This window comes from Jaculus jaculus, chromosome 1 (genome assembly GCF_020740685.1).
Source record: "Jaculus jaculus isolate mJacJac1 chromosome 1, mJacJac1.mat.Y.cur, whole genome shotgun sequence".
In the NCBI taxonomy this organism is placed as follows: Eukaryota; Metazoa; Chordata; class Mammalia; order Rodentia; family Dipodidae; genus Jaculus; species Jaculus jaculus.
Window position 1 is genome coordinate 333,774,763 of NC_059102.1, and position 27,281 is coordinate 333,802,043.

At 47.5% G+C, this 27,281-nt stretch overlaps 2 protein-coding genes across 4 annotated transcripts in view; one reads left to right on the forward strand and one right to left on the reverse strand.

The window, feature by feature from the left end:
• Ppp2r5a (protein phosphatase 2 regulatory subunit B'alpha) overlaps positions 1-6,218 on the forward strand; it is an 89,606-nt gene extending 83,388 nt beyond the window's left edge. The window contains exons 9-13 of the mRNA XM_045145949.1: positions 1,859-1,909; positions 2,574-2,693; positions 2,774-2,901; positions 3,772-3,873; positions 5,189-6,218. Of these exons, the coding sequence (XP_045001884.1) occupies positions 1,859-1,909; positions 2,574-2,693; positions 2,774-2,901; positions 3,772-3,873; positions 5,189-5,363 (576 nt within the window). The 3' untranslated portion in view covers positions 5,364-6,218. The remainder of the gene's footprint in view (positions 1-1,858; positions 1,910-2,573; positions 2,694-2,773; positions 2,902-3,771; positions 3,874-5,188) is intronic.
• Positions 6,219-8,419: 2,201 nt separating this feature from the next.
• Pacc1 (proton activated chloride channel 1) overlaps positions 8,420-27,281 on the reverse strand; it is a 33,680-nt gene continuing 14,818 nt past the window's right edge. For all 3 annotated transcript variants that reach the window (XM_045145975.1, XM_004671281.2, XM_045145961.1), the window contains 6 exons: positions 22,245-22,454; positions 21,011-21,162; positions 17,429-17,571; positions 16,094-16,238; positions 11,777-11,884; positions 8,420-9,468 (listed from right to left, as the gene is read on the reverse strand). In XM_045145975.1, the coding sequence (XP_045001910.1) occupies positions 9,307-9,468; positions 11,777-11,884; positions 16,094-16,238; positions 17,429-17,571; positions 21,011-21,162; positions 22,245-22,356 (822 nt within the window). In that variant the 5' untranslated portion in view covers positions 22,357-22,454 and the 3' untranslated portion in view covers positions 8,420-9,306. The remainder of the gene's footprint in view (positions 9,469-11,776; positions 11,885-16,093; positions 16,239-17,428; positions 17,572-21,010; positions 21,163-22,244; positions 22,455-27,281) is intronic.

A 27,281-nucleotide genomic window follows, 5' to 3' on the forward strand; every position in this document is an offset into this window, starting at 1 on the left:
TCTCTCAAATAAATAAAATTAAAAAATATTTTAAGAAAAAGAAATGATCATGTAAAGTGCTTGCTGTTGGTTTGATAAATTCTCCTAGTTCTGGCTTACTAAATTTTTCAGACTACATAGTAAATCAAATATATCTAGTAAGGTCAAAATCTTTGAGATCATATAGTTATGTTTTTTCCTTTTAACCTATACACTTGAGCCATCCTGGCATTCCTAGAATAAGTTAGCCATGTAATATTTTTTTAACGGCGACAGAGAGAGAGAGAATGGGCGTGCCAAGGCCTCCAGCCACTGCAAACGAACTCCAGACGCGTGTGCCCCCTTGTACATCTGGCTAACTGGGTCCTGGGGAATCAAGCCTCGAACCAGGGTCCTTAGGCTTCGCAGGCAAATGCTTAACCACTAAGCCATCTCTCCAGCCTCCATGTAATATTTTTAGGGCAGATATTTTATTTATTTGAGGGAGAGAGTGGGCACACCAAGGCATCTAGCCACTGCAAATGAACTCCAGATGCATTTGGCTTTGCAGGCGCTAAGCCATCTCTCCAGCCCGACCATTTAATATTGTTGTATTAATGTTAGATTCAGCATCATAATTTTTTCCAACTAAAGTTTGTGGTCCTTGTATTTTTTGTATTTTAACTGCATCTTGGCTAGCTCATTTATGTCCGAGGTAAATTGGGAACTCTGGTTTATGTGTGCTTCATAGTAGTTTAGAAAACAGAAGTTAAGGACCGGGGATGTAGCTCAGGTAGAGTGCTTGTCTAGTGTGCATGAAGCCCTGGGTTTAACCACATTGGAAAGATGTAGAGAAGGATCAGAAGATCAAGGTCACCCTCACCTACAAAACAAGTTCAAGGCCAACCTAATCCACATGAGACAAGAAAAATTAAAAGGGTTTCTCCCTTAAAATAACCTCCTTTGCACCATTAAGTTACAAATTGCTGTGTATTTAATTGATTGCTCACATTGGTCTCCCTCCTTAGAAGCAAGCACCATGAATCAAAGCCTGCATCTTTGCTTGTCTGTCTCCCTTGCATCTACAACAGTCTTTGTCATGGGCCCTCAGTGTATGTTTGCTGAATTAACACAACCAAAGCTGAGCAGAAACCTGGGTATTCACTTAGATGTTGAATGTTTTACTTCAGGATGAGTAACCACATAATCACAAGGATTGAAAATATCCTGAGCTTCATTCTTTTAAAATATTTGAGAGACAGAGAAAGAGGCAGATAGGGTTGGAGAGAGAATGAGTGCACAGGGCCTGCAGTCACTGCAAACTCCAGATGCATGCACCACCATGTGAATCTGGCTCACGTGGGTCCTGGAGAACCGACCTTGGGTCCTTAAGGCTCTCAGGCAGGCACCTTAACCACTAAGCCATCTCTCCAACTCTTCATTATTTTTATTTGCAGAGGTGAGAGTGAGTGCATGTGCACATCAGGGCCTCTTGCCATTGCAAATAAAGGCCTATGTTTGTGCTACTTTTTGCATCTGGCTTATGTGGTTGGGAATTGAATCCAGGCTGGCAGACTTTACAAGCAAGTGCTTTTTAACTACTGAGGTGTCCCTTTAAAAAAATAAATCATTGCAAAAATCTTGTTGCTGCAAGCATACTCCAGACACATGTGCCACACTGTACATCTGGCTTTATGAGGGGCCTGGGGAAATGAACTGGAGCCAGCAGGTTTTGCAAGTAAGTGACTTAACCATAGAGCAATCTCCCCAGTCTCCCCCCACCCTTTTGATAGGGTCTTGCTATAGCTTAAGATGTCCTTTTACTTGCAATTCTGCCTCTCAAGTGCCAGGAATATAAATGTGCCATACCTGTATAATTCTCTCAAAACTTTTTTTGCAGGTGATCAGAGGACTGCTGAAATTTTGGCCAAAAACATGCAGTCAGAAAGAGGTGGGTTTTATTCACAAGAGCTGCACATCTAAATGGAACTTCTAGATCTCGGGATGTAGACCCTGATCTGATGGCTGTCCCAACTGGCTGTGGTCTATGCTTCGGGATGGGAGGTACAGGGAGGCCTGTCGGAGTGTCTGTCACCCAGACCTTGTCCACTCACTGTGTGAGTTGCAGATTCACCTCACTCATATGCGTTCTAAATTAGCATCACATAACTTATCTTTTGGTTTTTCGAGGTAGTGTCTCCCTCTAGCCCAGGCTGACCTGGAATTCACTATGTAGTCTCAGGCTGGCCTCGAATTCACAATGATCTCCTGTCTCTGGGATTAAAGGCATGCATCACCATGTCCGACTTGTTTCTTTGTTGGGGTGTGTGCATACGTATGTGCCCTTGCATTGTTCCAAACATTCACCTGTGGCAGCCTGAGTGTCAAGCTGCTCTATCATTCTTGGACCTGGCTGGAGTCTCCTTTACTTTATTATGGGGCTCCTCTCCCGTGGAATTGGGGTTTACACGTACACATGGCCACACCTGGCTGTTGAATGTGGGATCTGGAGAATGACAGTCTCAGGCCCTCATGCTTGCTTGCACAGAAAGTGCACTTAACCACTGACCCATCTCTAACCCACATCATGTTTCTTAAAATTTCCTTTAACCTAGGTGATGTTTTTAGGAGAAATTGAAGAAATCTTAGATGTTATTGAACCAACACAGTTCAAGAAAATTGAAGAGCCACTTTTCAAGCAGATATCCAGGTGTGTCTCCAGTTCTCACTTTCAGGTATGTTTTCTAGGTGCCCTTATTTGCACTATTACTTCTTTTTTCTCTTCAATTTGGACATTTCTGGTTTTCTCTTATAGGTTGCAGAAAGAGCTTTGTATTTCTGGAATAATGAATATATTCTTAGTTTGATTGAAGAGAATATTGATAAAATTCTGCCAATTATGTTTGCCAGTTTGTACAAAATTTCCAAAGAACACTGGAATCAGTAAGTACTTTTTTTTTTTTAATGTTAGTTGTGAGTTATGGGCTTTAAAAAAAAAGAAAGAGGAAGGACAGGGTCTTGCTATGTCACCTAGACCTTGAACTCATGCTGTCCTGCCTCACCCTCCTATGTGCTAAGATTATAGGTGTGTGCCACCATGCCCAGACTTTTTTTCTTTATATTACTGTCTTTAGCCATTTTGGTATCTGATTCCCTAGCTCATACATAAGACCTCTACAGATTTTTGGAGCCTTCACCAGCAGTTAACACCACCGTTCATAATACAGATACACACACATACATATTCTAGTTTATAAAGCTGTATGATTTTTAGCAAATGGTCTTTTTTTCCTTTATTTTTTGTTTTAAATTTTTATTTATTTTCAACGAGGGAAAGAGAATGAATATGAATGCGTACCCCATGTGTCTTGCCACTGCAAATAAGCTCAAGGTGCATGCACCACTGGGTTCATCTTGCTTTATGTGGGTACTGGGGAACTAAACCTAGGCTGTCAGGCTTGCAAGTGAGCCCTTTAACTGCTGACCTCTCTCCAGCCCCATGGAGTGTCTATTTTAACTTCTGTGGCATTCTTAGTCTGGTACTTGTCTTTCAAGTTAGGTTAGATCATCTCATCTTTTAGTATGGCCACCCAGGATTTCAGAAGAGAGTATGACCAGAATATTTGCAGCTGGTGTAGAACCATAGCCTGATACAGGAACCTGACTACCCCTGGCCTTGTGACTTTGAGTAACTTACAGTGTTTTAAGCTTTGTTGTATCATCTAAAATGTATTACATGGTCAGCTCGCACTGGGCACGCTCTAGAGATGAAAGTATTGCCACCTAACCGTGCCCTGCTCGTTTTCTTTTCAGGACCATTGTAGCCCTGGTGTACAATGTGCTCAAAACCCTCATGGAGATGAATGGCAAGCTTTTTGATGACCTCACTAGCTCATACAAAGCTGAAAGACAGAGGTACTTGAGGTTTTGATTTACAAAATTATCTGACGTTGTATCCACTGTGACTTAGTCTAGAAAAGCCCATCAGAGTCTGTTTCCAGGCAGTACACCAGGTGTTGTCATTTGGAAGCCTCTGGATACCAAAGTCATTGCCAAACAAACCTGCCCTGGGGTTTTCATGACACTGCTAAGCAGAAAAGTGGGACATGTACTAGTTAGGGTATGACAGAACTTACTTCCCTAAGAATTAGGTTATGATTTTAATGTGAACCAGAAATCCTATTTATCTCTTAGGGGAAGAGTCCATCAGTCTGGTAGCTTCTACACTGTGAAATATAGTTGATGCTGGATTTGAAATACAACTTGATTTATTTTTGAAAACTGCTTATCCCTATAGCCTTCCCTCTTTGCTAGCTCCTTGTATAAGAGCTTGGCAGTTCCAGGGCTGTGGGTTATGGAAAGTGGTATTCAAGGTCAACATACTTGTGCTTTGGGACAGTGCCAGGGCAGTGACGTTCCTTGTAGGCTGTATTTTAGGAGATAATTGTCAAGGACGAGGAGGCGGCAGGAACTACTCCACCCTCATGAAGAGAATAGCCTCCATTTGCTTCTAACGTATATTACCCACTCGGTTTAGAGAGCTCATCTTGTGTGGAGCAGAGAAAGAAGGTAGTCCCCCAACAACTAGCTCAGTACTCAGTGCAGTCTTTTAACAGAAGAGCATAATTTTAGCCCCACAAAGACCATATCAAATTCCTACTTGAAAAATATGTGTTCCACATAACTTACTAGCTGTATACATCAGCAAATTCTTCTAAAGGTGTGTGTGCGCGTGCGTATCCCTTTAAACTGTAGAAATATAAGCCTATTTCTTACATGCCCATAGCCTCTGAGAATAGGTCTGGTTCAAGTTACTTAGAAATGTTTTCCTTAGAATTGAAGTTACTGACATGACCTGTAACATTCTTCCACTGAGACATTGCTCATGTGACATGGGCAAGAGCTGGTCAGATACAGAGCCGTTGGTGGCAAGAGACCTGGGAGAAGACTGGTTCTTAGGCATGGGGAAGGGGAGAAGGGACTCCACCTCCTGGCCAGAGTCTCAGTCTCCCTGACTGCAAGAACATGAGGAATGTAATGAATGTGAAAGCACTTTGTGACGAAGCACGGTTTGGTCCCGTAGGGGAGGGAGACAGAAGAAATCAAGGTCTTAGGTAATCAGACACCAGTGCTTTTAGAAATAGAAATGTAAGTGTTCTCCAATAAACTTCCGGAGAGCACCTGTCCTCACTTCTGAAGGTGCTTCTGAGTACAGTGTTGTTTCCTACAGGGAGAAGAAGAAGGAGTTGGAGCGTCAGGAATTGTGGAAGAAGTTAGAGGAGCTAAAGCTGAGGAGGGCAACCCGGGACAGACAGAGCAACAACGCTGGCGTGCGCCCGTCCTCAGCAACGCAACGGCCGAGCGAAGGGCCCTCTGCTGATGGGCAGTTGTGGGCACTGTTTTGAAATACATAAAAACTGCAAAGCAAACCTCATCAGTATAAGGCCAACTTTTCCTGGCAACTGTAAGTGAAAAAGTGCGGACTAACATGGCGCTGTGCTGTATTATGGCCACAGTGTATTGTAACCTTTGTCTAATCATTGTTGCACAGAAATGAATTTACATCTACAGTAGGAGTGAGGTAATTATGGGAGTGGTGAGAATGATGAATTCTTCTGATTGTGTTGCACATAGATCAGGTAATCCACTCTGTACATGTCCCTTTCATAATGTGCTTCTCACATTGCTGCAGATCTTCATTACATCCGAGGAAAGAACTCTGTCTAAAATCAAGTAAGGGTGGGATTCCCTACCCTAAGTACCTCTCATTAGAAATACGACTGCTCTCTGGAATTGGAGAAAAATGTTTAAAGCTGGAAAAACCAGAGTTCCTCAGACTGTCCCTGAACGCTCCCTGGATCAGCAGCGCCCGGGCGCGAGCACAGACTAGGCTGCCAGGCTCGCCTGCTGCATTCCCGCTCTCCCTCCAAGGCTGGAGGCAGGGCCTTTCCAGTCCTCATGCCTGCCGGCCCACTGCCGGTGCAGGCTCTGAGGCCACGTGTGGTGTACAGACCACGAGCTGTCACGGCCTGGCTTTATTTAAAGGAAACACAGTAGGCTTCCTCAGTAGACTTGTGGAAAAGTTGACTACATAGAGGTCTTGTATGTTTTTACCTGGTCAAGTATTTCTCACATCTTTTGTTATCAGAGTACCATTCCAATCTCTTGACTTGCAGTTGTGTGGAAAACTTTTATAATGAAAGATCTTCACTGGGGGATGGAGCAGCATTTAATAAAGTCTATGTTTGTATTTTGCCTTATTTCATCTTTTCTTTATTCAGCTCTGAACTTGAGTACTTTGAAACCTGCTTTTACATACATAAGCACATCCATGAAAAGCTGCTACTAATTGTAGGATGCAGTCTAATTAAAAATAGGAAGGTTTGGGGCTGGGAAAGATGGCTAAGCCAAAGGACTCAGGTTCAGTTCCCTAGGGCCCATGTAAGCACAAGATGGTACATGTGTCTGGAGTTTGTTTGCAGCAGCTGAAGGCCCTGGTGTACCCATTCTCTTATCTGCCTCTCTCTCTCAAATAAAAATAGGAAGGCTGTGGACCATGAATTAGTGTTTTGGCCATTTATCAAAGCAAAACTGTTTTACAAGTCTTTTCATAAAATTCCTCTGTGTTCAGAAGCAGAATAAAGCCAGATGCACAAGGTGGCACATGCATCTGGAATAAGTTTGCAGTGGCTAGAAGGCTTGGTGTGCCCATTCTCTATCAGCCTCTTTCTCACTCTCAAATTTTTCTTTTTTAAAAAGGGGAAATCTATAGAACATACACTTGCCTTTGCAGGAAGTGGAGCTCAGGATTCGTTTGCTTTCTCTGGAGAGGAAAGATGCTTACTTCTTAATTATCTTACTCTCTCCCAAGGCAGATAGAGAATGAGCATACCAGGGCCTCTGGCCACTGCAAACTCCAGACATGAGTGCCACATTGCACATCTGGCTTTACTTGTGTACTGGGGAACCAAATTTGAGCCTGCAGGATTTACAAGCAAGCACCTTCAATTTCAAACTTTAACAATCTCAATTTTCCACAATATATAGAGTTTTAGTGTGTACACTGACACAATTAGATATTTATCGAGGCTTTTTATCATTATACAGTGTTATGGTATTTGGTGCTAAGGCTCAAACCCAGGACCCCACACATACTGAACACACACTGTACCTAGATCTACTTGTAGAAACCCACCCTTGTCAATACTCATGTCAGTTTTTATGCTCAGCTTTGCAATTTGCCCTACGGATTTTATAGAGACCTAGGTTCCATCTGAATTCTTGTGTTTTTGTGAAACAAAGGTAGCAGGAATATCTCTTTAAAAAATAATTTATTTATGAGAGAGAATGAGCGAGCACACCAGGGCCTCTAGCCACTGCAATCAAATTCCAGATGCATGTGCCCTCTTGTGCATCTGGCTTATGCAGGTACTGGAGAATCAAACCTGAGTCCTTAGGCTACATAGTCAAGTGCCTTAACCACTAAGCCATCTCTCCAGTCCAGTAAGAGTCCTTTATACAAGTTTACTTTTTTTTTTTTTTTTTTTAATAGCTGGCCAGCAAGCCTCAAAGATCCATGTATTTCTACCTCCCCAGTGCTGGGATTACAGGTATGCATCACCATGCCTGGCTTTTTTGTGGTTGTTGTTCATTTTTATTTATTTGAGTGTGACACAGAGAGAGACAGACACACACAGAGAGAGAATGGGTGTGCCAGGGCTTCCAGCCACTGCTAATGAATGCCAGACGCGTGCGCCCCCTTGTGCATCTGGCTAACGTGGATCCTGGGGAATCGAGCCTTGAACCATGGTCCTTAGGCTTCACAGGCAAGCGCTTAACCGCTAAGCCATCTCTCTAGCCCTGGCTTTTCTTTTTTAACATGGGTTCAGGAGCTGGAACTCAGGTCCTCATACTTCCAAGGCAAACACTTCACCAACTGAGCTATTTCCCCACCTACAAGTTTACTTTTAATCAACCAAAAATAGTTTCTTGCTTTAAGGAGGAGAAACTGCCTGCCTCATACAAGTGAGTGATTCTCTGGGTTCTACAGCCAGATGCGAACTCAGGAAATGCTGCTATACCCTCTCTAGGCGCACAGGCACGCAAATGACGTGAAACCCTGAAGATAGTTTTCATAACACATAGACTTGTTCTCAGTGTGCTTCTCTGTCAGAGGATAGACTGGCAGTCCTAATGTTACAGTAGAGGCCCTTCCTCAGGTAAGTCTTTGAGGTACTAACCAGCTTATAACCACGTTTTCTAGTGCAACACGTCCCTTTTCCTGGCCAGCTGCCATCCGTTAGCATGCACAGCTTACCTTCCCTGGAAGCGGTGATGACATACCACGGGGTCAGAGCCGCTCGTGTCGCCGGTCTAGACACAGTGCCTCTGGTTTGGGCATTCACAGCACGAGAGTATTGGTGCCTGTTGGTTTAGCAGACATGCATACTGGCACACTCACTCCTTTTGTATTAACCCAACTTTATTTACCTGTTAATGAAATCAAAATACACTAAGTGCACGCCTACTGTGTACATCTGTGCTAGACATGAATGCTAACTGCTGAACTCATACCTGAGTTAACACATATTCTAGCTAGGAAAGAAGGTGGCTAGTCAATCCATCAGAAACTTAATCACTAATTTCTTGTAACTTTTAAAGTCTCAGTTAACAAATGACAGAACTTGTCAGGGCCTGGACAGCACTAACATGTGGTGTCAAAATAATGAGGGTTTTGCCTCCCCTTGTGCAGTGCAGATTCCAAAGCATGACCTATATACCTCCATAAGATTTCTGGTAAAAGAAAGCTACCCAGCTGTCCGTTTTAAAAGGAAAAGCTGAAGTTCAGTAGAGTGGAAATCTGGGAATGGTGGTGCATCCCTTTAATCCCAGCACCCAGGAAGCAGAGGTAGGAGGATTGCCATAAATTCAAGATCAGCCTGGAACTACACAGTGAATTCCAGGTCAGCCTGGGCTAGAGTGAGACCCTACCTCAAAAAACTTAAAAAAAAAACAAAACACGGAGCCTTGGCTAACCTGCTGGAGCTTAACTATACAATGAACAACTAATAAGAAAGGCACCTCCCACAAACCCTTTTTGAGTCATTGGACAGCTCTAAAATGTTTGTTAATAATTTAAATACTTAAGATAACTTTCAGGTTATCCAGCGGATGTTTCCCGTTAAGCGTGGGACAGCATCTTTCTGGCCAGGTTAGACAGTCCAGTGTGGCTGTCCAGCTGTTCCTCGCTGTGAGGTTCCTTTCTTCAAGTGAGCATTGCTGCAGCTCAGTCTGTGACAGGGAAGTAAGCAGGCCCTCATCCATGTGCAGTCTAGGCAGCACAGGGCTTCAGCTTGTGTAGTCTGTTGCCTGGCCTCTTCTCTTAAGGAACCGCTTCCTAGTTTTGATCATCCACTTCACACTCAGTTTGGCAAACTCTGCTGCTTTAAACAACGCCAGGAAGGCTCCGCAGAGTAGAGCAATGGTGTTCCAGGGATTGGCCGTGATTATCTGTGAAAACAGAAACAAGCATGAGGTTACTGATGTGCACCCATCTTGATTCTTAAGCCATAGAGTATCAGAACCAACACCCCTTCAGACTTGCATGTCCACAGCTAGTCTAAGGAGACCAGGCGCCTCCTACACAATGAACTGACCAGAAGAAAACAATCTCCGCCCAGAGAAGAGCTTTACCTATGTGAACCAATGATAAGTGATGGGGGTTTCCTTAAAATCATGCCTGTCCACAGGAAGGTTAGTTCTTTACTTTCTTTATTGGTATTTTCAGTGCTATGGACTAAACTAACCCAAGGCCTTGCACTTAGTTGGCAAGCATTCTACCACTGAGTTAAACCCCCAACCCTGTACCTTAATTTTATAATGGTGACCCCTGCATTCATCGCATGGATGCCACTGCTGCCAGGCCTATGCTCATTTCCAGATTTCGCATCTTGCAAACACTCCGTGCCTTCCCCATCCACTAGGGCTGAAACCCACTGATTTCAGCAAACTACCCCATGGCAGGTAGTCACCATCTGGCATTATACTTACAGCAGTGGACAGCTCCTCACTAACTCCTGCCTGACCTGCAATACTGAGGATGGGGCTCGGGGCCTTGGGCATGCTAGGCGAGCGCTGTTCCACCGAGCCCCCTGCCCAGCTCCCTCACGAAGGCAGGTCTTCCCACATTCCTAAGTCCCCAAGCATGGGCCCACTTTCAGCAGGGTGACCTGAGACAGAACGAGCTGCAGTGGTGGCCGGCCACTACCACCCAGGACTACACGGGAGGGACTCTAGGTGACTCACCACTGGCCTCTAACAACAAACGGTGGGTGGTTGACACCAGAGCGCACACCGTACACAGCTAGTGTCCCTCCACCGGCGTCTTCCTGGCAAGCCTAAGCTGCACTGCGTTACATGCCCTGCTGACCACAACAGAAGTGACGCTGGGACACAGCCTCCTCGGAACCTTGACCCTGGGACCTGAGGCTGTGGAACCTGTGAGCTTTGAAAAATTTTCCCTAAAGCCAAGATCATCTCGACATTGTGTGACAATGAATGTGTCTCATGAGATCCGAAACAGGTGGACAGTGTGCTTTGGGAAAGATACCCAACGATTTCTCCCCCACAACTGTCTGAGACTGGCCCTAGGTGAGGACTTTGTGTCTGCTGACTTGTCTCAGGAAGTGCACCCCAGTGAGCCATCAAGGACGACTTCTAGGAGTGACTACAGAGTAGCTTCTCCGAGTCAGCACTGCTGCTCACTAGCTGTTCTGAAGAGCATTTGCTATACCAGATGAATGGTAAAATGACAGTGTCCCCTTCAAAGTTAACACTTGTGGCTGGACAGAAAGCTTAGCAGTTAAGCCTCTTGTCTGCAATGCCTTACGACTTGAGTTCATTTCCCCAGTACCCAAGTAAAGCCAGATGCACAAGGTGGCACATGAGTCTGGAATCCATTTGCAGGGGCTGGAGGCCCTGGCACCCCCATTCTCTCTTTCTCTCTGCTAGGTGCAGTGGTGTATATCTTTAATCCCAGCACTCAGGTGGCAGAGGTAAAAGGATTGCTGTGGGCTGAGGAAATGGCTTAGCAGTTAAGGCATTTGCCTACAAAGCCTAAGGACCCTGGTTTGATTCCCCAGGACCCACGTAAGCCAGATGCACAAGTAGGCACATGCATCTGGAGTTCATTTGCAGTGGCTGGAGGCCCTGGCATGCCCATTCTTTTTCTCTCTGCCTCTTCCTCTGTCTCTCAAATAAATAAATAAATGTAATATTTTTTATTTTTTCAAATATTTTTTTAAAAAAACAATCACTGTGAGTTTGAGGCCAGCCTCAGGCCAGTGAATATAGTGACCTCCAGGTCAGCCTGGGCTAGAACAAGACCTATCTCAAAAACAAACAAAAAAAACAACTTGGGAGGTGGACAGATGGCTCAGTGGTTAAAGTGCTTGCCCGCAATACCTAATGACATGAATGCAATTCCCCAATAACCATGTAAAGACAAGTGTACAAAAGAGGCGCATGCATCAGTAGTTCATTTGCAGTGGCTAAAGGCCCTGATGTGCTCATTCTATGTCTGTCTGTATCCTAAATTAAGTAGTATTTTTTTAAACCTGTAACAGTGTAGTGATGAAGTCGCTGTCAACCCCACACGAGTCACGCAGCACTGACGTCATAAATGCGAGGCATGCCCAGCACTGACAACATGGGCATGAATTACAAGCTGTCCTGTGCTGAGACAACCACGAGCACAGCCAGGCCGGCTTAGCCTTCAAGGACCAGTCAGTGACTCATCCTCTGCTGGGGCAGGACTTACATCCTGGACTTTCTGGATGAAGGGATCTTTCCACTCGAAGACCACAAAGAACAACTGAGCACTTCTCTCGGCAGCTGGCCTCTGGTCAATGTAGTTAACCACGCTGGTCTAGATGTGGAAGAGAGAAGGTGTTACCAACTCTGGGTCCTGAGAAACGTGTGCGGATGGAACCTAAGATCCTGGATCACTTGACACCATCTTTTGGAGAGAAAAAGCAACAACAACAACAAAAAAGTCATAAAAGACCCTTAACTGGTACAAGAGCCAAGGCTTTACCATGGCTTCTGTTTCGTGTGTGTGTGCATCTGTATGTGTTTCATTACTGAACAAGGAAAATTTGGATCCTACAAAAGCAAATGTTAAACCTTTCATGTAATTTAGGACCTAAAAAGTCCTTATAAACCCTCCAATTTTGTAGGGTTTTTTGTTTTGTTTTGTTTCTGAGATAGGGTCTCACTCTAGCCCAAAGTGACCTAGAATTCACTATGAAGTCTCAGGGTGGCCTCGAACTCACTATGAAATCTCAGGATGGCAATCCTCCTACCTCTGCCTCCCGAGGGCTGGGATTAAAGGCATGTGCCACCACACCCAGCAAGTTAGCCTTAGCAGCAATGACCATGAATGAGCTAAGTACGTATGACCATATAGACATCTCAGAAGCACAATGAGAAGCACAGGAAAGCAAGGAAATACATGCATGAAGATGGATGCAAACAAACGACACAGAACAGTAACTCTGGGAGGAAGGTCGTGTCTGTGAGTGCCTCTGGGGTGGCTGGAAGTTCTCTTTGTTCTAGACCTGATTGACTGCTATACAAATGTTCACTTTAGAATATTTAGCTGTACAGCTATGTTTTATACATTTTTCTGTTATATATTCTACCAAAGTAATTCCTTCTTTTAAAAAAGCTAATGATTGCCAGGTATGGTGGCTCACACATTTAATCCCAGCACTCAGGAGGGAGGTTGAGGTAGAAAGATCACTGTGAGTTCGAGGCCAGCCTGAGACTACAGTGAATTCCAGATCAGTATGAGCTAGAGCAAGACCCTACCTTAGAAAAACAAAAAAAGCTAATGTTCAATCCAAAAAGAAGTTTAAAAAGCTAGGGAACAGATTAACTCGTCGATGGACCTGAGAATTGGTGAACTACAAGTGCCCATAATGTGTAAAAAAGATACTATTCATAGCGGCCCTTTCCAGCGTAATGAGAAAGAAGGACTGGCATGGTTAATCTTGTGAACCTGAGTGGATGGACAGAGGGAAGCACACAAAAATGGGGCTTCTGGGTGTGACTGACAGGCTTCCCGAGAAGACGTGTGGGTCGGCGAGTCGAGCAAAGGCCTGCCTACAAACACGGGGACACCGCCTAACTGGCTGGGAACCTGGATGATTGAAAACAGGGAGGAAGCTCACTTAACTCCTGCTAATTGGCACATCCATCCCAGAAGTACATGCTTCAGATAAAAATGACACTCAAATGTACTTTAATTTCTTAAACTGAGCTGGGCGTGGTGGTGCACGCCTTTAATACCAGCGTTTGGGAGGCAGACATAGGAGGATCGCCATGAGTTCGAGGCCACCCTGAGACTACATAGTGAATCCCAGGTCAGCCTGGGCTAGAGCGAGACCCTACCTCAAAAAAAAAGAAAGAAAAATTGCTGTTGTGCCCATTTCTTTTCAATGGCTTGTACGGGGAGGATGCCTGAAGTCAGCGCTCACCACCCACCCCATGCCAAGGCCCTTCAGTGCTCTCCGCATCATTTCCTCCTTTCCACCTCACTACCAACTTCCGGCACACTGTTAAAAAGCCTGGTCATTTCACCATCATGGGATGGGCAGAAAGATAAAAATCAAGTTGGGTGTGGTGGTACAGGCCTGTAACCCCAGCATGGAAGAGCCGAGGTGGTGGATTGTGAGCCAGTTAGCCTGGGCTACACAGACTATGTTCCAAATGTGTCAATAGATATTAACCAAGTCTAAAGTTTTAAAAATTCGCATTTATAAATAGACATGTTTATCATTTTCAGTGATCTAAAAAAGTGTAACTCCCAAAGGATAAGGAGAACAGAAATTCAGGGTTTCTGTTGCTTGGGGAAGGCAGGATCTGTGATGTATGTATGCTTTGGATTGCCAAACTACCATATCAGACACAATTCAAAGCAAGAAAAGTCCCAAATTTCCAAATGCTTGGCATTACAAACAAGATTCCAAGGGTATGGGAACAAAGTGTAGTGCCCAGCTCCACATAACTGGCCCTGAACAGCCTTACTAGGCATGTGTGGTGAGATCAGCTGATGAGGACATTAGAGGTTGTGTGGCATCATGGAGGGCACATATGCCACAGTCAGCTTGGTCACCTGTAAAACAAACAGGACAAAGTGCCCGCCTTGCTGCCGCATGCGGTGAGGTGAGGTGGGTACATTCCAAGTCTTTTTCAGAACTCATGACCCTAAAGACTTCCAATGGAGACCACAGCATGAAAGCTAGTCACCTTCACTGGGGCTTTCACCCTTGTGGTTTCAGATCACAGGTGGAGCACCTTGGAGCCTCTGTAGGGCCAGATAAGGATGTGGAGTTCCTGAAGTACCATGTACAGTGCAAATGCAGGCAGTTGTTTTACAGATAGGAACATTTTAAGGGTTATCTCCTAAGACAGTAGAAATGCCTGTCCCTAGAAGCCAAGGGCTTCTGTGTGCAGAGGGGACGCAGCACCTCCACCTTGACAAAGTTGCAGTGGAGAAGGAGCGTGACCTGCTGTGAGGAGCACTGCCCCTGGAGGAAGCTTCCCAAATCCCTTCCATCCGCACTGCCATGCCTCAGCCCTCCCCAGCAAGAGACCCCCACCATCTCATGGCTCCAGGAAGAGGCTTTCTAATCAGACTTCCTATTAACAAAAAAATGAGCATGGAGCCGGGCATGGTGGTGCACGCCTTTAATGCCAGCACTGGGAAGGCTAAGACAGGAGGGTCTCCATGAGCTTGAGTCCAGCGTGGGCCATAGGGTGAGTTACAGGTCAGCCTAGAGTGAGACTCTGCCTTAAAAGCTGATACTAAAGTCGGGCATGGTGGTGCACACCTTTTAATCCCAGCACTCGGGAGGCAGAGGTAGGAGGATCATTGAGTTCGAGGTGAGCCTGAGATTATATACTGAATTCCAAGTCAGCCAGGGCTAGAGTGAAATCTTACCTCAAAAAAAAAAAAAAAAAAATTGCTGGGCATGGTGGTGCACGCCTTTAATTCCAGTGCTTGGGAGGCAGAGGTAGGAGGATTGCCGTGAGTTCGAGGCCACCCTGAGACTACACAGTTAATTCCAGGTCAGCCTGGACCAGAGTAAGATCCTACCTCAAAAAACAAAAAAAAAATTGAAACTAAGTCAGGTGTAGTGGCACACACCTTTAATCCCAGCATTTGGGAGGCAGAGGTAAGAGGATCGCCATAAGTTCAAGGCCAACCTGGGACTGCATAAGGAATTCCAAGTCAGCCTTGCCTAGAGCCAGACCCTACCTCAAAAAAAAAAAAAAAAAAAAAAAAAAAACAGAAATTGAAGCTAAGATAAATAACATGTAACCAATATTTACCTGTTACACAGATTTTAAAATGATCAAAAAAATTTTTTTTGAAGGGCCAGGCATGGTGGCACAACCTTTAATCCCAGCACTCAGGAGGCAGAGATGAGAGGATCATCACAAGTGTGAGGCCATGCTGAGATTACATAGTGAATTTCAGTTCAGCTTGGGCTACAGCAAGATCCTACCTTGAAAAACCAAAAAAGAAAAAAAAAATTGAAACAGGGTCTTATGTGCCTAGGCTGGCGTCAAGCTTGCTACGTAGAGAAAGGTGACTGACTCCTGACCCTTCTGCCCCTACCTCCCAAGTGGCCCAACAAAGAATGTAGAAAAACATGTTATTTGGATAAGATCTAAGTAAATGCAGAAAGCAAGACAGTTGTTCCTCCTGCACCATGGTCAGGACACATGAAGGCCACCACTGTGCCCGGTCTCCCTCCTTGCTGCCATCTGCAAGGTGGAGCAAATTCTCTCACACCACCTTCTATTAGGTGAGAACTGGCCAGCCAGTGTGCACTGTATCCAGAGGGTATCAGAGAAGCCCCAGCATGGCACATGAAGCACTCACAAAGGCCCTGCTTCATCCTGGTGAAGGTGCCCTCAGCCCTAAGATGGTTCACAATGACCTTCCTCCCAAAGCTTTCCTCAGCCCTAAGACTTCACACTCACAAGGCCTCCCCCTCAGAGCTTCCCTCCAGCCCACATTGAAGTACAGTCACCAGCTGTGTCAAAGGCCCCCAGAGCTGCCCACCTCTTGCCGGAACTCTACTGATTCTTGCCCATCCTCCTCCTTAGTCTTCACCAGTGACATCTTGACCCAGGTGCGGAAGCCGCCGGAGAACTTCCAGCTGGAGTAGGCACTCTCACAGGTCTGCATGAAGGCTGCTCTGTCTGGGCTTGGAGAACAGAGAAAAAGGTACAGGTTAATCTAGGCCTGACACCCAGAAACAAAGCAAATGCCACCCCTGCCTCTGTTTGGTTTCTAATGCTGCCCACTCCCTGCTTCCTCTCAAACCGGCCCTGTAGGGCTGTTTGTCACTCAACAACAAAAGTAACACCATCCTTGCCACTACACCGTTTGGTTTCCAAACATTAGGGGAGTTGTCAGCAGGGGCATGACCCCAGTAGTCCCCATGGGAGCACTCCTCCTCTCCCACACCATCCATCCTGTGCTTTCAGCTCCTCAGTGAACCTAAGCTGGCTTGAGTAGAGAGGCCTCCCAGATCCCCCTGAAAGGGCCAGAGATGGGGAGAGCATTCTGTGGGGAGTGCTCAGCAAGAAGACTGCCCACCAGCAGCAGGTGCAGGGACAGCGGATCAAAGCACAAGTGGGCAAGCGCAGAGCTGCACATGCCTGTAATTTCAGCGCTTGGGAGGCTGAGGCAGGAAAATCATGATTTGCCAGACAGACATGGCTACATGCCCTACATACACTGTCAGTGTAACCAAGCAAACAGCGCCAGGCTGAGAACCAACACCCAGGGGGCAAGCCCAGGGGAGGAGGCCCCTGAACAGCCTTAGAAGGAAGGCAGACAGACCAGACATGGGCACTGAAGGCACTGGCTTGAAGGTGCCAACTGCAGCACAGGCTCAGTGCTTCTGGGTCCAAAGGTGGGAGCATGGGTATTGTGGCACCGGTGACAGCTTGCTTCCTGTTCAGCTGGGGAGCCACGTTCCTAACTCCTTCCTGGAAATGAAGCACCCCCCCCCCCCACCAGCTCAGTAGGACACACAATGTTCCTGCTCTAACAAGCACTTCGGGCCCTGGCGATGGCAGCACAACGCATACCCTGAGTAGTGTTTGATGCTGACAAGACCTGTCTGTCTGTCTGTCAGGGGCATCTGTCCTACAAACGGGCCTCACACATAAACACACAAAGCCTTCTCTCAGGGCAAGACAGGGTTCCAGGCTCAGAGCCAGGGATCGACGGTCAAGCCCAGGCCAACAGAGTGACCCTCCACGCCGCCAGGCTTGCCTCACTGTGCCTTTTCAATGGGCAGCCAGACAGCGGCCATCTACAACACTGTCCCCAGCACAGACATGTGCACGGCTGCCTGACTGGCCACCGTGAGCTCTGGAGGGCCACCTTTGCAGGAACTCCTGGAAAGAGGAGAAGAGGAGGTAGTCGATGGCACTGAAGTCTTCGCTGCTCTGGTTCAGGCGGAACTGCAGGAAGACCAGCTCCCGTTTCTTCACTTCCTGGGGCCCCTGGACAATCAGGGCAGACTTCTGTAGCGAGATAAAAGCCAGAGTCTCAGGCATGGAGAGCTGTGTAGTCCCTTGAACTGCATGCTGGACACGGACACTTCAGGAACAGCACTGACCAGTAAGCCCACACTGGTCACCCAGGGACTTCCAGTGACGGTGGACCTTCCTGCCCAGGGACACAGAAAAGTCCTGGGGACTTCTTGGCATAGCACCCAGAGCCAACCAAGCATGACACACCCTCCGTCCCCTTTTCTCACTGGCAGACCAGCTACAGAAGCTCACCTGGCTGTTGTGTCCACATGTCACATTTCTTTTAACTTTGTTCCTAATGTCATCTAGTATATGGAAGCTTTGACACAGTGAATGCAATCTGTCACTTTTTCTCTATGGCTTCTGGGTTTGCTTGCTAAGGTAAGTCAACTTTACTTTACCATTCCCCAGCATTCCTTGTCAACCTTCTCATGTGTAGATTCTGAGTGTGCCTCCTTGAGCTTTTGTATGTGGCACAGAGGGGCAGCTGACACCTGCCCCTGAATAATGGATAAGTGCAGATTGTTAACCCTCCCACCTTTCTGCGTACGGCCACATGAACTGCTGTCTCTGGGTCTGCCCACCGACACACAGCTCGGTACGGTGACTTGACCGGGCAGGACCCCTCCATGCTACTCCTCCCGCATCTTCGTTCCTTTCCTATGTAGTCGCTGCTAAACATACTTCAAAACTAACCTGCTCTATTTCATAAAGCATCCACTGGGATGTTTAAACTATGGAAAATCTGATGGATTGATTTGAGAAGTTAAAAAATATATATATTTTTTTAGATAAGAGTCTCACGCTATAGCCTAGCCTGATCCAGACCTCACTGTGTAGTCCAGGCTAGCCTTGAATTCAATGATCCTTGCACCTCAGCCTCCCAAATGCTGGGATTAAATGAGTGAGTCACCATGTCCAGCTTTGAAAAAAAATTATCTTTATAAATGCTCTTTGAAAATTGTGTGTATAGCGTCAGGTCCAAAGCTTTACACACGTACAATCTATTATATGTGCTATTCAATCCTTATCAATACTATTATGGATCTGTGAATTTCTTAGGGACTTTAAAGTCACACCTTAAGGTGACTATTTCTACCAGGTTTTGCTAAAAGCCAAAAATGGCATCTGCTTGGTGGTGGAGGGCTGAGTGCCCACCTCAAGGACCACCAGCGCTGGGCCGCTCAGCACTCGCCACCAGGACTCCTTGGTCTCCACTTGACAACGCGAACCTCGCCACTCCACCTCTGGGAATGCCTGCGTCCTCCCAAGAGATTCCTTGTCCAGCTATTTATCTGCAACCTTTCATAGCACTTTCCTTTAGACATGCGGCAGGAAGGCCGACTGCCCTGTCTCCAGTACCAACTCTCCTTTTGGTGGGAGAACTACTTTTCTGATCTGAGACCTCACCAGGTGCCTTGCTAAGGCTTGTGTGTGGTCTGCTGACAAAAGTCCTGGAGGGCATGGGAAAGTGTCACCGGAAGTTAGTCCCAGCACACCCTTCTCACCTTCCCAGGGGCAGGCATGTGTTCCTAAGCACATGGGGACCAGGACAACACCCAAGGGACCACATGGGACAAAACAGGCCATCGCTGAGCAGTCATTGGGGTAGCAGCACACAGTATGCAGCCCTGCCTGCTAGCAAGGCAACTCCCCCCAAAACAGCATCTCCTTTCCAGACTACTGAGCTTGGGAGCAAGTTTTCACACAGGAGTTTGGCCTGTGTTCTGACAGGCGCACTGTCAGTTCAACTAACCAATGAGAGCTGCACAACTGGGTGGTAGAAAAACCACGCAATCAGCCAGGGAAGGAGGAGGCTGTTCACAGGATAGGCTTGGCTATGCCCCAGAAGGAGGGAGCAGAAGTACAGTTTCAAGACTTTGGCACCTGCTGGCTAGCTCTCCTCACTCAATCAGTGAGCTCTGGGATCAGCAAGAGACCCTGCCTCAAAAGCAAAGGGGAGAGCAATTGAAGACACCAGGCATCAGCCTCTGGCCTCTAAACATGCACACACATATATACACACACGCATACACAGTGCAATGCTGGCCTCTAAACAAATACATACACACACACGCAGTTCTGGCCTCTGCGTATATACGCACACACATGCACATGCTCTCTCTCCACACACAGTTCTATTTATCTGGCTAGGGAGAAGGCTCAGAGATCAAGTCCCTAAAGCACAAGCACGAGGTTCAGCGTTCAGATCCTGGCACCCACATAAATGTCAGGTAGGAGGCAGCCCTCTCATAATCCCAGTGCTCAGGAATCAGAGACATGATCCCAGGATGCGCTGCCTAGCTAGACTAGCTGAATTGGTGAAAAGGTTCAAGTGAAAAACCTTGTCTCAAAAAGTAGCGGAAGAGGGGTGCCAATAGAAGGTAATGGTGATTAAGATAAAGATACATTACATAGGGCTGGGGAGATGGCTCAGTAGTTAAAGGTGCTTGTTTGCAAAACCTGATGGCCCAGGTTTGATGTCCCAGTACCCAGGTAAAACCAGATGCACACCAGTGCACATGTCTGGAGTTTGTTTGCAGCAGCAGGAAGCCCTAGTGCACCTAAACTCGCTCATTCATTCTCATTTGCTCTCTCCTAAACAAACACTAAACATATATATAATATACATTAATAAAAATTGTCAACAGAATAAATAATAATGTAGAGAGCAATCAAGGCAGATATCAGTGCCAATCTCTGGTCTCTATACACAAACACTGCATTCATATAATGAATATGCGAACATAAACAAATGCACATCACAAGCAGGAATTACATATATATGTGTGTGTGTGAGAGAGACAGAGAGAATTCCCAGGCCTCAGGAATGAACACCTTCAGTGTGCCCCAATGATGCCATCAAGCAGGGGACCCAACTTACTCAGTGGCCCATCCCACCATCAGCCTTACCATCCTCCTCTCCCATGTTGGCAAGCCCTAAGGGTCACTTGGCGAAGGAGGAAGGCCTCACTGCCCTCCGTGAACAGAGGAGCCAGTCACAGCTGCTCGTCTGCCAGGGACCAAGGACCCATGCTGTCAACTATGGCATGAAAGATGCAGGCCAAGGCCCTCTGGGTATGAAGCCAGCACTAGGCATGGCCCAGACAGCTTGGGAAGGCGGCATTGTCATGGTGCCACTGGAGAAAGGACGGGCATGGCCCAGACAGCTCAGGCAGGTGGCATTGTCATGGTGCAATTGGAGAGAGGATGGGCATGGCCCAGACAGCTTGGGGAGGCGGCATTGTCATGGTGCGATTGGAGAAAGGATAGGCATGGCCCAGACATCTTGGGGAGGCGTCATTGTCATTGTCATGGTGCAACTGGAGAGAGGATGGACATGGCCCAGACAGCTTGGAGAAGCAGCATTACCATGGTGCGATTGGAGAGAGGTGGGCATGGCCCAGACAGCTTGGAGAGGCAGCATTACCATGGTGCGATTGGAGAGAGGATGGGTGTAGTTGACCCTCTTAGTGGTGCAGTTCACATCTCCAGGCTGGCCAGGGTTCGTCAGAGGTGGAATGACCTCATAGTAGTGCTTACAGCTGAGCAGCTGGGCCTGACCTGGATACAGGGCAATACCTGGGACACACAGAGAGGGGCAAATGTCAAAAGTCACAATCCCTGACCACACCCTGAAATCACCTCATACCTACGAATAATCTGTTCCAGATTCCTTGGGTGACTGCCAAGAAGGGAGGAGAAATGGGTGAGGAAGGGGCAGGCCACTGCTCTCCATGGAGGACACATGTCTCCTCAGTCCCCTCCTCTAGCCTGGAAGGCACTGGGATCATCGCGGTATCACTGTTCCCTCCCCTACAGAGCCTCTCCAAAGAGCTCAGTGGTGCTTCCTGGGCCTGCAACCCAGCCAGTACTGTGGGCCGCAGGGTTCCCCACTCAACTGGTCTTTCCTGTGCACTATGCTGGAAGCTCCCAGCATGTGTAGACCATCCCAGGAGTCCGGCACCAGACCCAAGGCCCCAGTGACCACAGCCTTCCTATCTCAAGGGCAGAAACAGAGTAGCAAGCAGTAGGAGTGCCAAAGCGCAAAAGGTTCACTAGACACTGCACCAAAAACTTCAGAGAGAAAGAATGCCAAATACTGGGGATGGGAACTGACCAATATGCTTTGCTATGCTGAGACTATCAAGGAGCCCCGGACAATGGGAGCCCCAATTCTGTCCTGTGAGCAGGCTGTTCTGAGTGTCATCCGCCAGGTGAACAGAGCCTGAGGCCACAGAACACACGCCTTCTAAGGTGCCAGCCCCACAGGTCTGAGCTGACAGTGCACGCACGGTGACAGATGTCTCTGTCCCAGAGACCAGACACCTCAACGTGATAGGAAAGGCACATAGCACAGTCTGAAGCCCCTGCAGGCAGGTCACTGACTCCTCTAAAGAGCTGTGCCCTCCTGCCCACCTGCCCTCCCCACCCTTCAGTCTGCCCTGACTCTCAGTGGCCTTTGTTCCTGGCCTCTGGCTCCAGCTCGGCTGCTCTCCTGTCTCGGAAAAGCCCCGGGGCTCCTGGCTCTGCCCATCTCCGCCCACGCGCTGGGCGCCTGCGCTGGATCTCGGGTGGGTCGGTACCGGGCTCCGTACCAGCTCCCACTGCCCTGCGGTGCCGGGCATCGCGCTAAGGACGGCGGCGGCTGAGGGAGGCCTCACCTGGGGCGTCATAGCGATACACCTCCTTGTAAGACACGGACATGACGGGGTGCTTGAGCTTCTCCCGGAAGTCTGTGATGGTCTGGTAGACCAGGAAGACGGCCACGGCCATGAGCAGCAGGTAGATGACGATGAGCAGGACCGAGAGGACGTTCTTGAGGCAGGCCTTGCTGAGGCGGATGGCGCTGGAGGCGGACTCGCGGTCCAAGCCTGACAACCACACAAGCGCAGCCGGTGACCATGGCGAGCGGCCACCTCCAGGTCCTCAGGCGCCTTACCGAGGACAGGGGCCACTCGCATCCCCCATAACAAAGGGCACCTGGACTCACTTACCCCCCAGGCCGAGGCCACCAGACAACGGGTAATGTCTATATGGAGCTTGCTTTCTCCAAGGGACAGCCTGTCACCACGCACGTGAGCCGCCCTGCCCTGCCCTGCCCCGCCCTGCCCCAGAGCCCCCGGAGCACCTCCCTCCCGGAGCACCTCCCTCCCGGAGCACCTCCCTCCCGGAGCACCTCCCTCCCGGAGCACCTCCCTTCCGGGTCTCAGCCGCTCGCTCACACGGCAGTTCCTAGGCCTGGTCTGAAGCGCTTTCCATGCACTGCGCATGCCCAACTCAGCTTTCGTTTAGAAAGGCATTTTCCGGGGAAGCCCTCCTGACTGCTAACTCAACTGGAGAGCCGCTTTCTCCACACTGCTGGAAACGGAATGTGTCCCACTTCACCCCACAACGTCCCTCCCCCCTTTCTTACCTCGCCCCACCCCGCCCCCCAGTGTGGCATAAACTTATCCCAGGAAACAATTTTCCTGATTTTCCTGTCCAAACTCCTCCAGCTCCACCCAGCCTTGGGCCTGCGGGCTCAGACTTCATCTGTCCCTATGGCCAGCCTCCAGGAACCTCTGCCACCCCTTCACTGCCCTGCCTTTGGCCAACGCCATCCAGACATCCACCTCCCAACAGCAGATGTGACAGCAGCAGGAAAGCGTCGCCTCCTCAGGGACCTGCACACTCTCGAGCACCCAATAAACTCTCAGTCCCAGGAATGTCAGCCTGGCCCCAACGAGGTGCGCGGTCTGCCTCCTCCCTCTCCTACAGAGCAGCCTTTGCCATCTGTCTGGTACACGTGTCTCCCCTCACCCTAACCCAGCCACGATGGTTATTCTTTTTTTTTTTCTTAAGTTTAACATTTAGTTTATTTGAGAGAAAGAGGCAGAGAGAGAGAATGGACACCCCAGGGCCTTCAGCCACCATAAATGAACTCCAGACGCATGCAGCACCTTATGTATCTGGCTTACGTGGGTTCTGGGGAATCAAACCTAGGTCCCTTGGCTTCACAGGCAAATGCCTTAACTGCTAAGCCATCTCTCTAGACCTCTTCCTTTTTTTTTTTTATTTAAATTTATTTGGGAGAGAGAGAGAGACAGAGACAGAGAGAATGGGTACACCAGGGCCTCCAGCCATTGCAAACAAACTCCAGATGCATGTGCCACCTTATGCATCTGGCTTACAAGCGTCCTGGGAAATCGAGCCTGGGTCCTTTGGCTTTGCAGGTAAGTGCCTTAACCATTAAGCAATCCTTCCAGCCCTTCTTTCTTTTCTAAGGCTGAGTCTCACGCCAGCTCAGGTTGGCCTAGTACTCAAGGCAATCCACCCACCTCAGCCTCCCAATGCTGGGATTATAGGCACACAAAAACGTGTGTGAGTATGTGCAGCCAAAGGAAACCTTCACATCTCATAACTCAGAAACACTACCTTCTTGTCAGCTGAGATGGGGTCTCTCTGGCCTAGAGCTCATGAAGGAGGCAAGACTGGCTGACCAAAGCCCCTGGGAGCCTCTGGTCTCTGCCTCCCTCTGTACTGGGATTACAAGCATGTACCACCAAGCCCAACATTTTTACATGAGTTCTGAGGACCTAACTCAGGTCTTTAATCCCAACACTCAGGAAGCAGAAGTAGGAGGACTGCTGTGAATTGGAGGCCATCCTGAGACTACATAGTGAATTCCAGGTCAGTCTGAGCTGAAGTGAGACCCTACTTCAAAAAAACATAAAACAAGCCGGGTGTGATGGCGCACACCTTTAATCCCAGCACTAGAGAGGCAGAAATAGGAGGACTTCTGTGAGTTCGAGGCCACCCTGAGACTCCATAGTGAATTGCAGGTCAGCCTGGGCTAGACTGAGACCCTACCTAGAAAAAAAAAAAAATTGAGAAACACTTTGCTAGAGAGAGAAAAGCCAAATAAAATCAAAGTTGAGGGCTGGAGAGGTGGCTTAGTGGTTAAGGCACTTGCCTGCAAAGCCCAAGGACCCAAGTTTGATTCCCCAGGACCTAAGAAAGCCAGATACACAAGGTGCTACATGCGTCTGGAGTTCATTTGCAGTGTCCATTCTCCTTTTCTCTCTCAATAAATAAATAAATCAGAGTTGAAAAAGTAAACAGTGTAAGTGACACCCTGGAAACACAAAAGATTGATTTTAATTTGTATTTACTTATCACGGTGCATGTTTGCCACAGTGTGTGAGGAGGTGGCAGGACGTGAGACGTCTGTGTCCCACCTCCTTCCGAGACAGGGCCTCTTGCCACAGCAAATGAACTGCCAGGCAACAGACAAGCCGGCCCTGAAGCATCAGATTCTTCGGGCTCTGCCTCCTATCGTCATTATAGATGCATGTGCTTTACGAGGGTGCTAAAGAAGCAGTGCCTTTAACTTCTAAGCCAATTCCCAGCCCAATAGAAAAGATTACTAGAGAACTGGACTTATGATCAACACTCTACCAAGGATGATGGAGAGAGTACGAGGCCCCACCCATCCCAAGGAGCTGCTGGCAGTAGAAGGGTGGTATGTGGTACTCTCTTCAGTGGAGCAGTCACTGGTACGATGCATGTGTTCTGACAAATGATCTCCCACCTGTGTTCACGCAGGCAACCCTGAGTGAACGCAGTGGATCACACTCACGAGAGAAAAGAGAAGACAAGGTGGGAAAGAGGCTAGAGGAAGAAGGGTTCAGCGGGAGGGGAGCTCAGAGGGAAGACAAGAGAAGGTAACAAGAAGGGATGATTATCAAAATACACGGGGCTGGAGAGATGGCTCAGAGGTTAAAGTCCCTTGCTTACAAAGCCTGATGGCCCAGGTTCAATTCCCCAGTACCCATGTAAAGCTAGATGTACAAAGTGGCCTGTGTGCCTAGAGTTCATTTGCAGTGGCTGGAGGTCCTGGTGCGCCCATTCTGCCTCTCTCTCTCTGCCTCTTTCTGCTTCTCTCTCTCAATTAAATAAATGAAAATATTTTTAAATGCATTATAAAAAAAAAAAACAGGGCTGGGGAGATGGCTTAGCAGTTAAGGCACCTGCCTGCAAAGCCAGAAGACCCTGGTTCAATTTCCCAGGACCCACATAAGTGAGAGGCACAGGGTGATGTGTGCGTCAGGAGTTTGTAGTGGCTGGAGGACCTGGAACGCCCTCTCTCACTCTCTATCTGCATCTTTCTCTACTTCTCAAATAAATAAATAAAAATTATTTTTTTAAATGAATTGTATACATGTATAAAAACTGCCAATTAACCAGGCATGGTGGCGCACGCCTTTAATCCCAGCACTTGGGAGGCAGAGGTAGGAGGATTGCTGTGAGTTCGAGACCACCCTGAGATTACATAGTAAATTCCAGGTCAGCCTGAGCTAGAGTGAAACCCTGCCTCGAAAAATCAAAAAAAAAAAAAAAAAAAAAAAAAAAGGAAAGAAAGAAAGAAAAAGCATGGGGCTTGGGCACAGGTCTGTAATTTCAGCTACTCAAAAGACTGGGGCAAGAGAATCACAAGTTCAAGGCCTGCCTGGAGTACAGCATGAGTTAAAGGCCAGCCTGGCAACTTAGTAAGATTATTTCAAAATGAAAAGAAGAGGGCTGAGAATGCAGCTCTGTAGGACAGTGCTAGCCTAGCTTGTGTGAGGCCCTGGGTTAAATGAAAATAAAAAACTCACTCAAGAGGATCATGGAGTCACCATATATCCACAATCTAGAGATACACAGATTCCTGACACTGTATGTTCCACCAAGACCAAATCTCAAGGAAACAGAAATCCCAAGTACATCAATAATGTGTATCAAGAGCAAATTAGTAGTAAAAAGTCTCCCATCAAAGAAAAGCCTAGAAGCTGACAGCTACACAGCTGAATTCTGCCAATACTTAAAGAACTATTCCCAAGCTGGGCGTGGTGGCGCATACCTTTAATCCCAGCACTTGGGAGGCAGAGGTAGGAGGATCGCTGTGAGTTCTAGGCTACCCTGAGACTCCATAGTGAATTCCAGGTCAGCCTGGGCTACAATGAAACCCTACCTCAAAAACAAACAAACAAACAAAAAAAAAAAAAAAACTATTCCCAAAAAGTAGAATTCCCTCAAACCCATTCTACAATGCCAACATCACTGACACCAAGACAGACAAACACCAAGCATGGTGGCACACATCTGTACTCCAAAAACTTGGGTGAATCTCAAGTCCAACCCCAACCTGTGCTTCTCTCAAAAAAAAAAAAAAGAAGAAGAAGAAAAAGGATTACCATATCATCTAGCAATACCACCAATGTGCATACATCCAAAGAAAATAAAATCAAAAGAGATACCACGCTCACAGTTATGCAGCACTATTCATAACAGCCAACAGATAGATGGATCCAGAAAATGTGACAGAAAGACAGATAGACAGGAAGGGAGATGAAAAGTAAACAATATAATTCAATCATCTGCAACATCATGGGTGGACCTGGAAGCATTACTCTGGGTGAATAGAGACAGAAAGACACACGTGTCTGACTCACACAGACTCTGGAAGCGCTCACCTCACACAAGTAGGAAGAAGAACAGCGCTGGGAGTGGGAGAGGGGCCTGGGGAGAGACCGGTCACCGGGCACAACGGCGTATCAGACAGGAGAAGTGCTGGTGTTTTAGCACACAGCAGGTGGCCCGCAAGTTAACATGTATATTCCAAAATAGCAAGGAGAGATTTTTGGTCTTATCACAAAGAAATGATAAATCTATGCTAA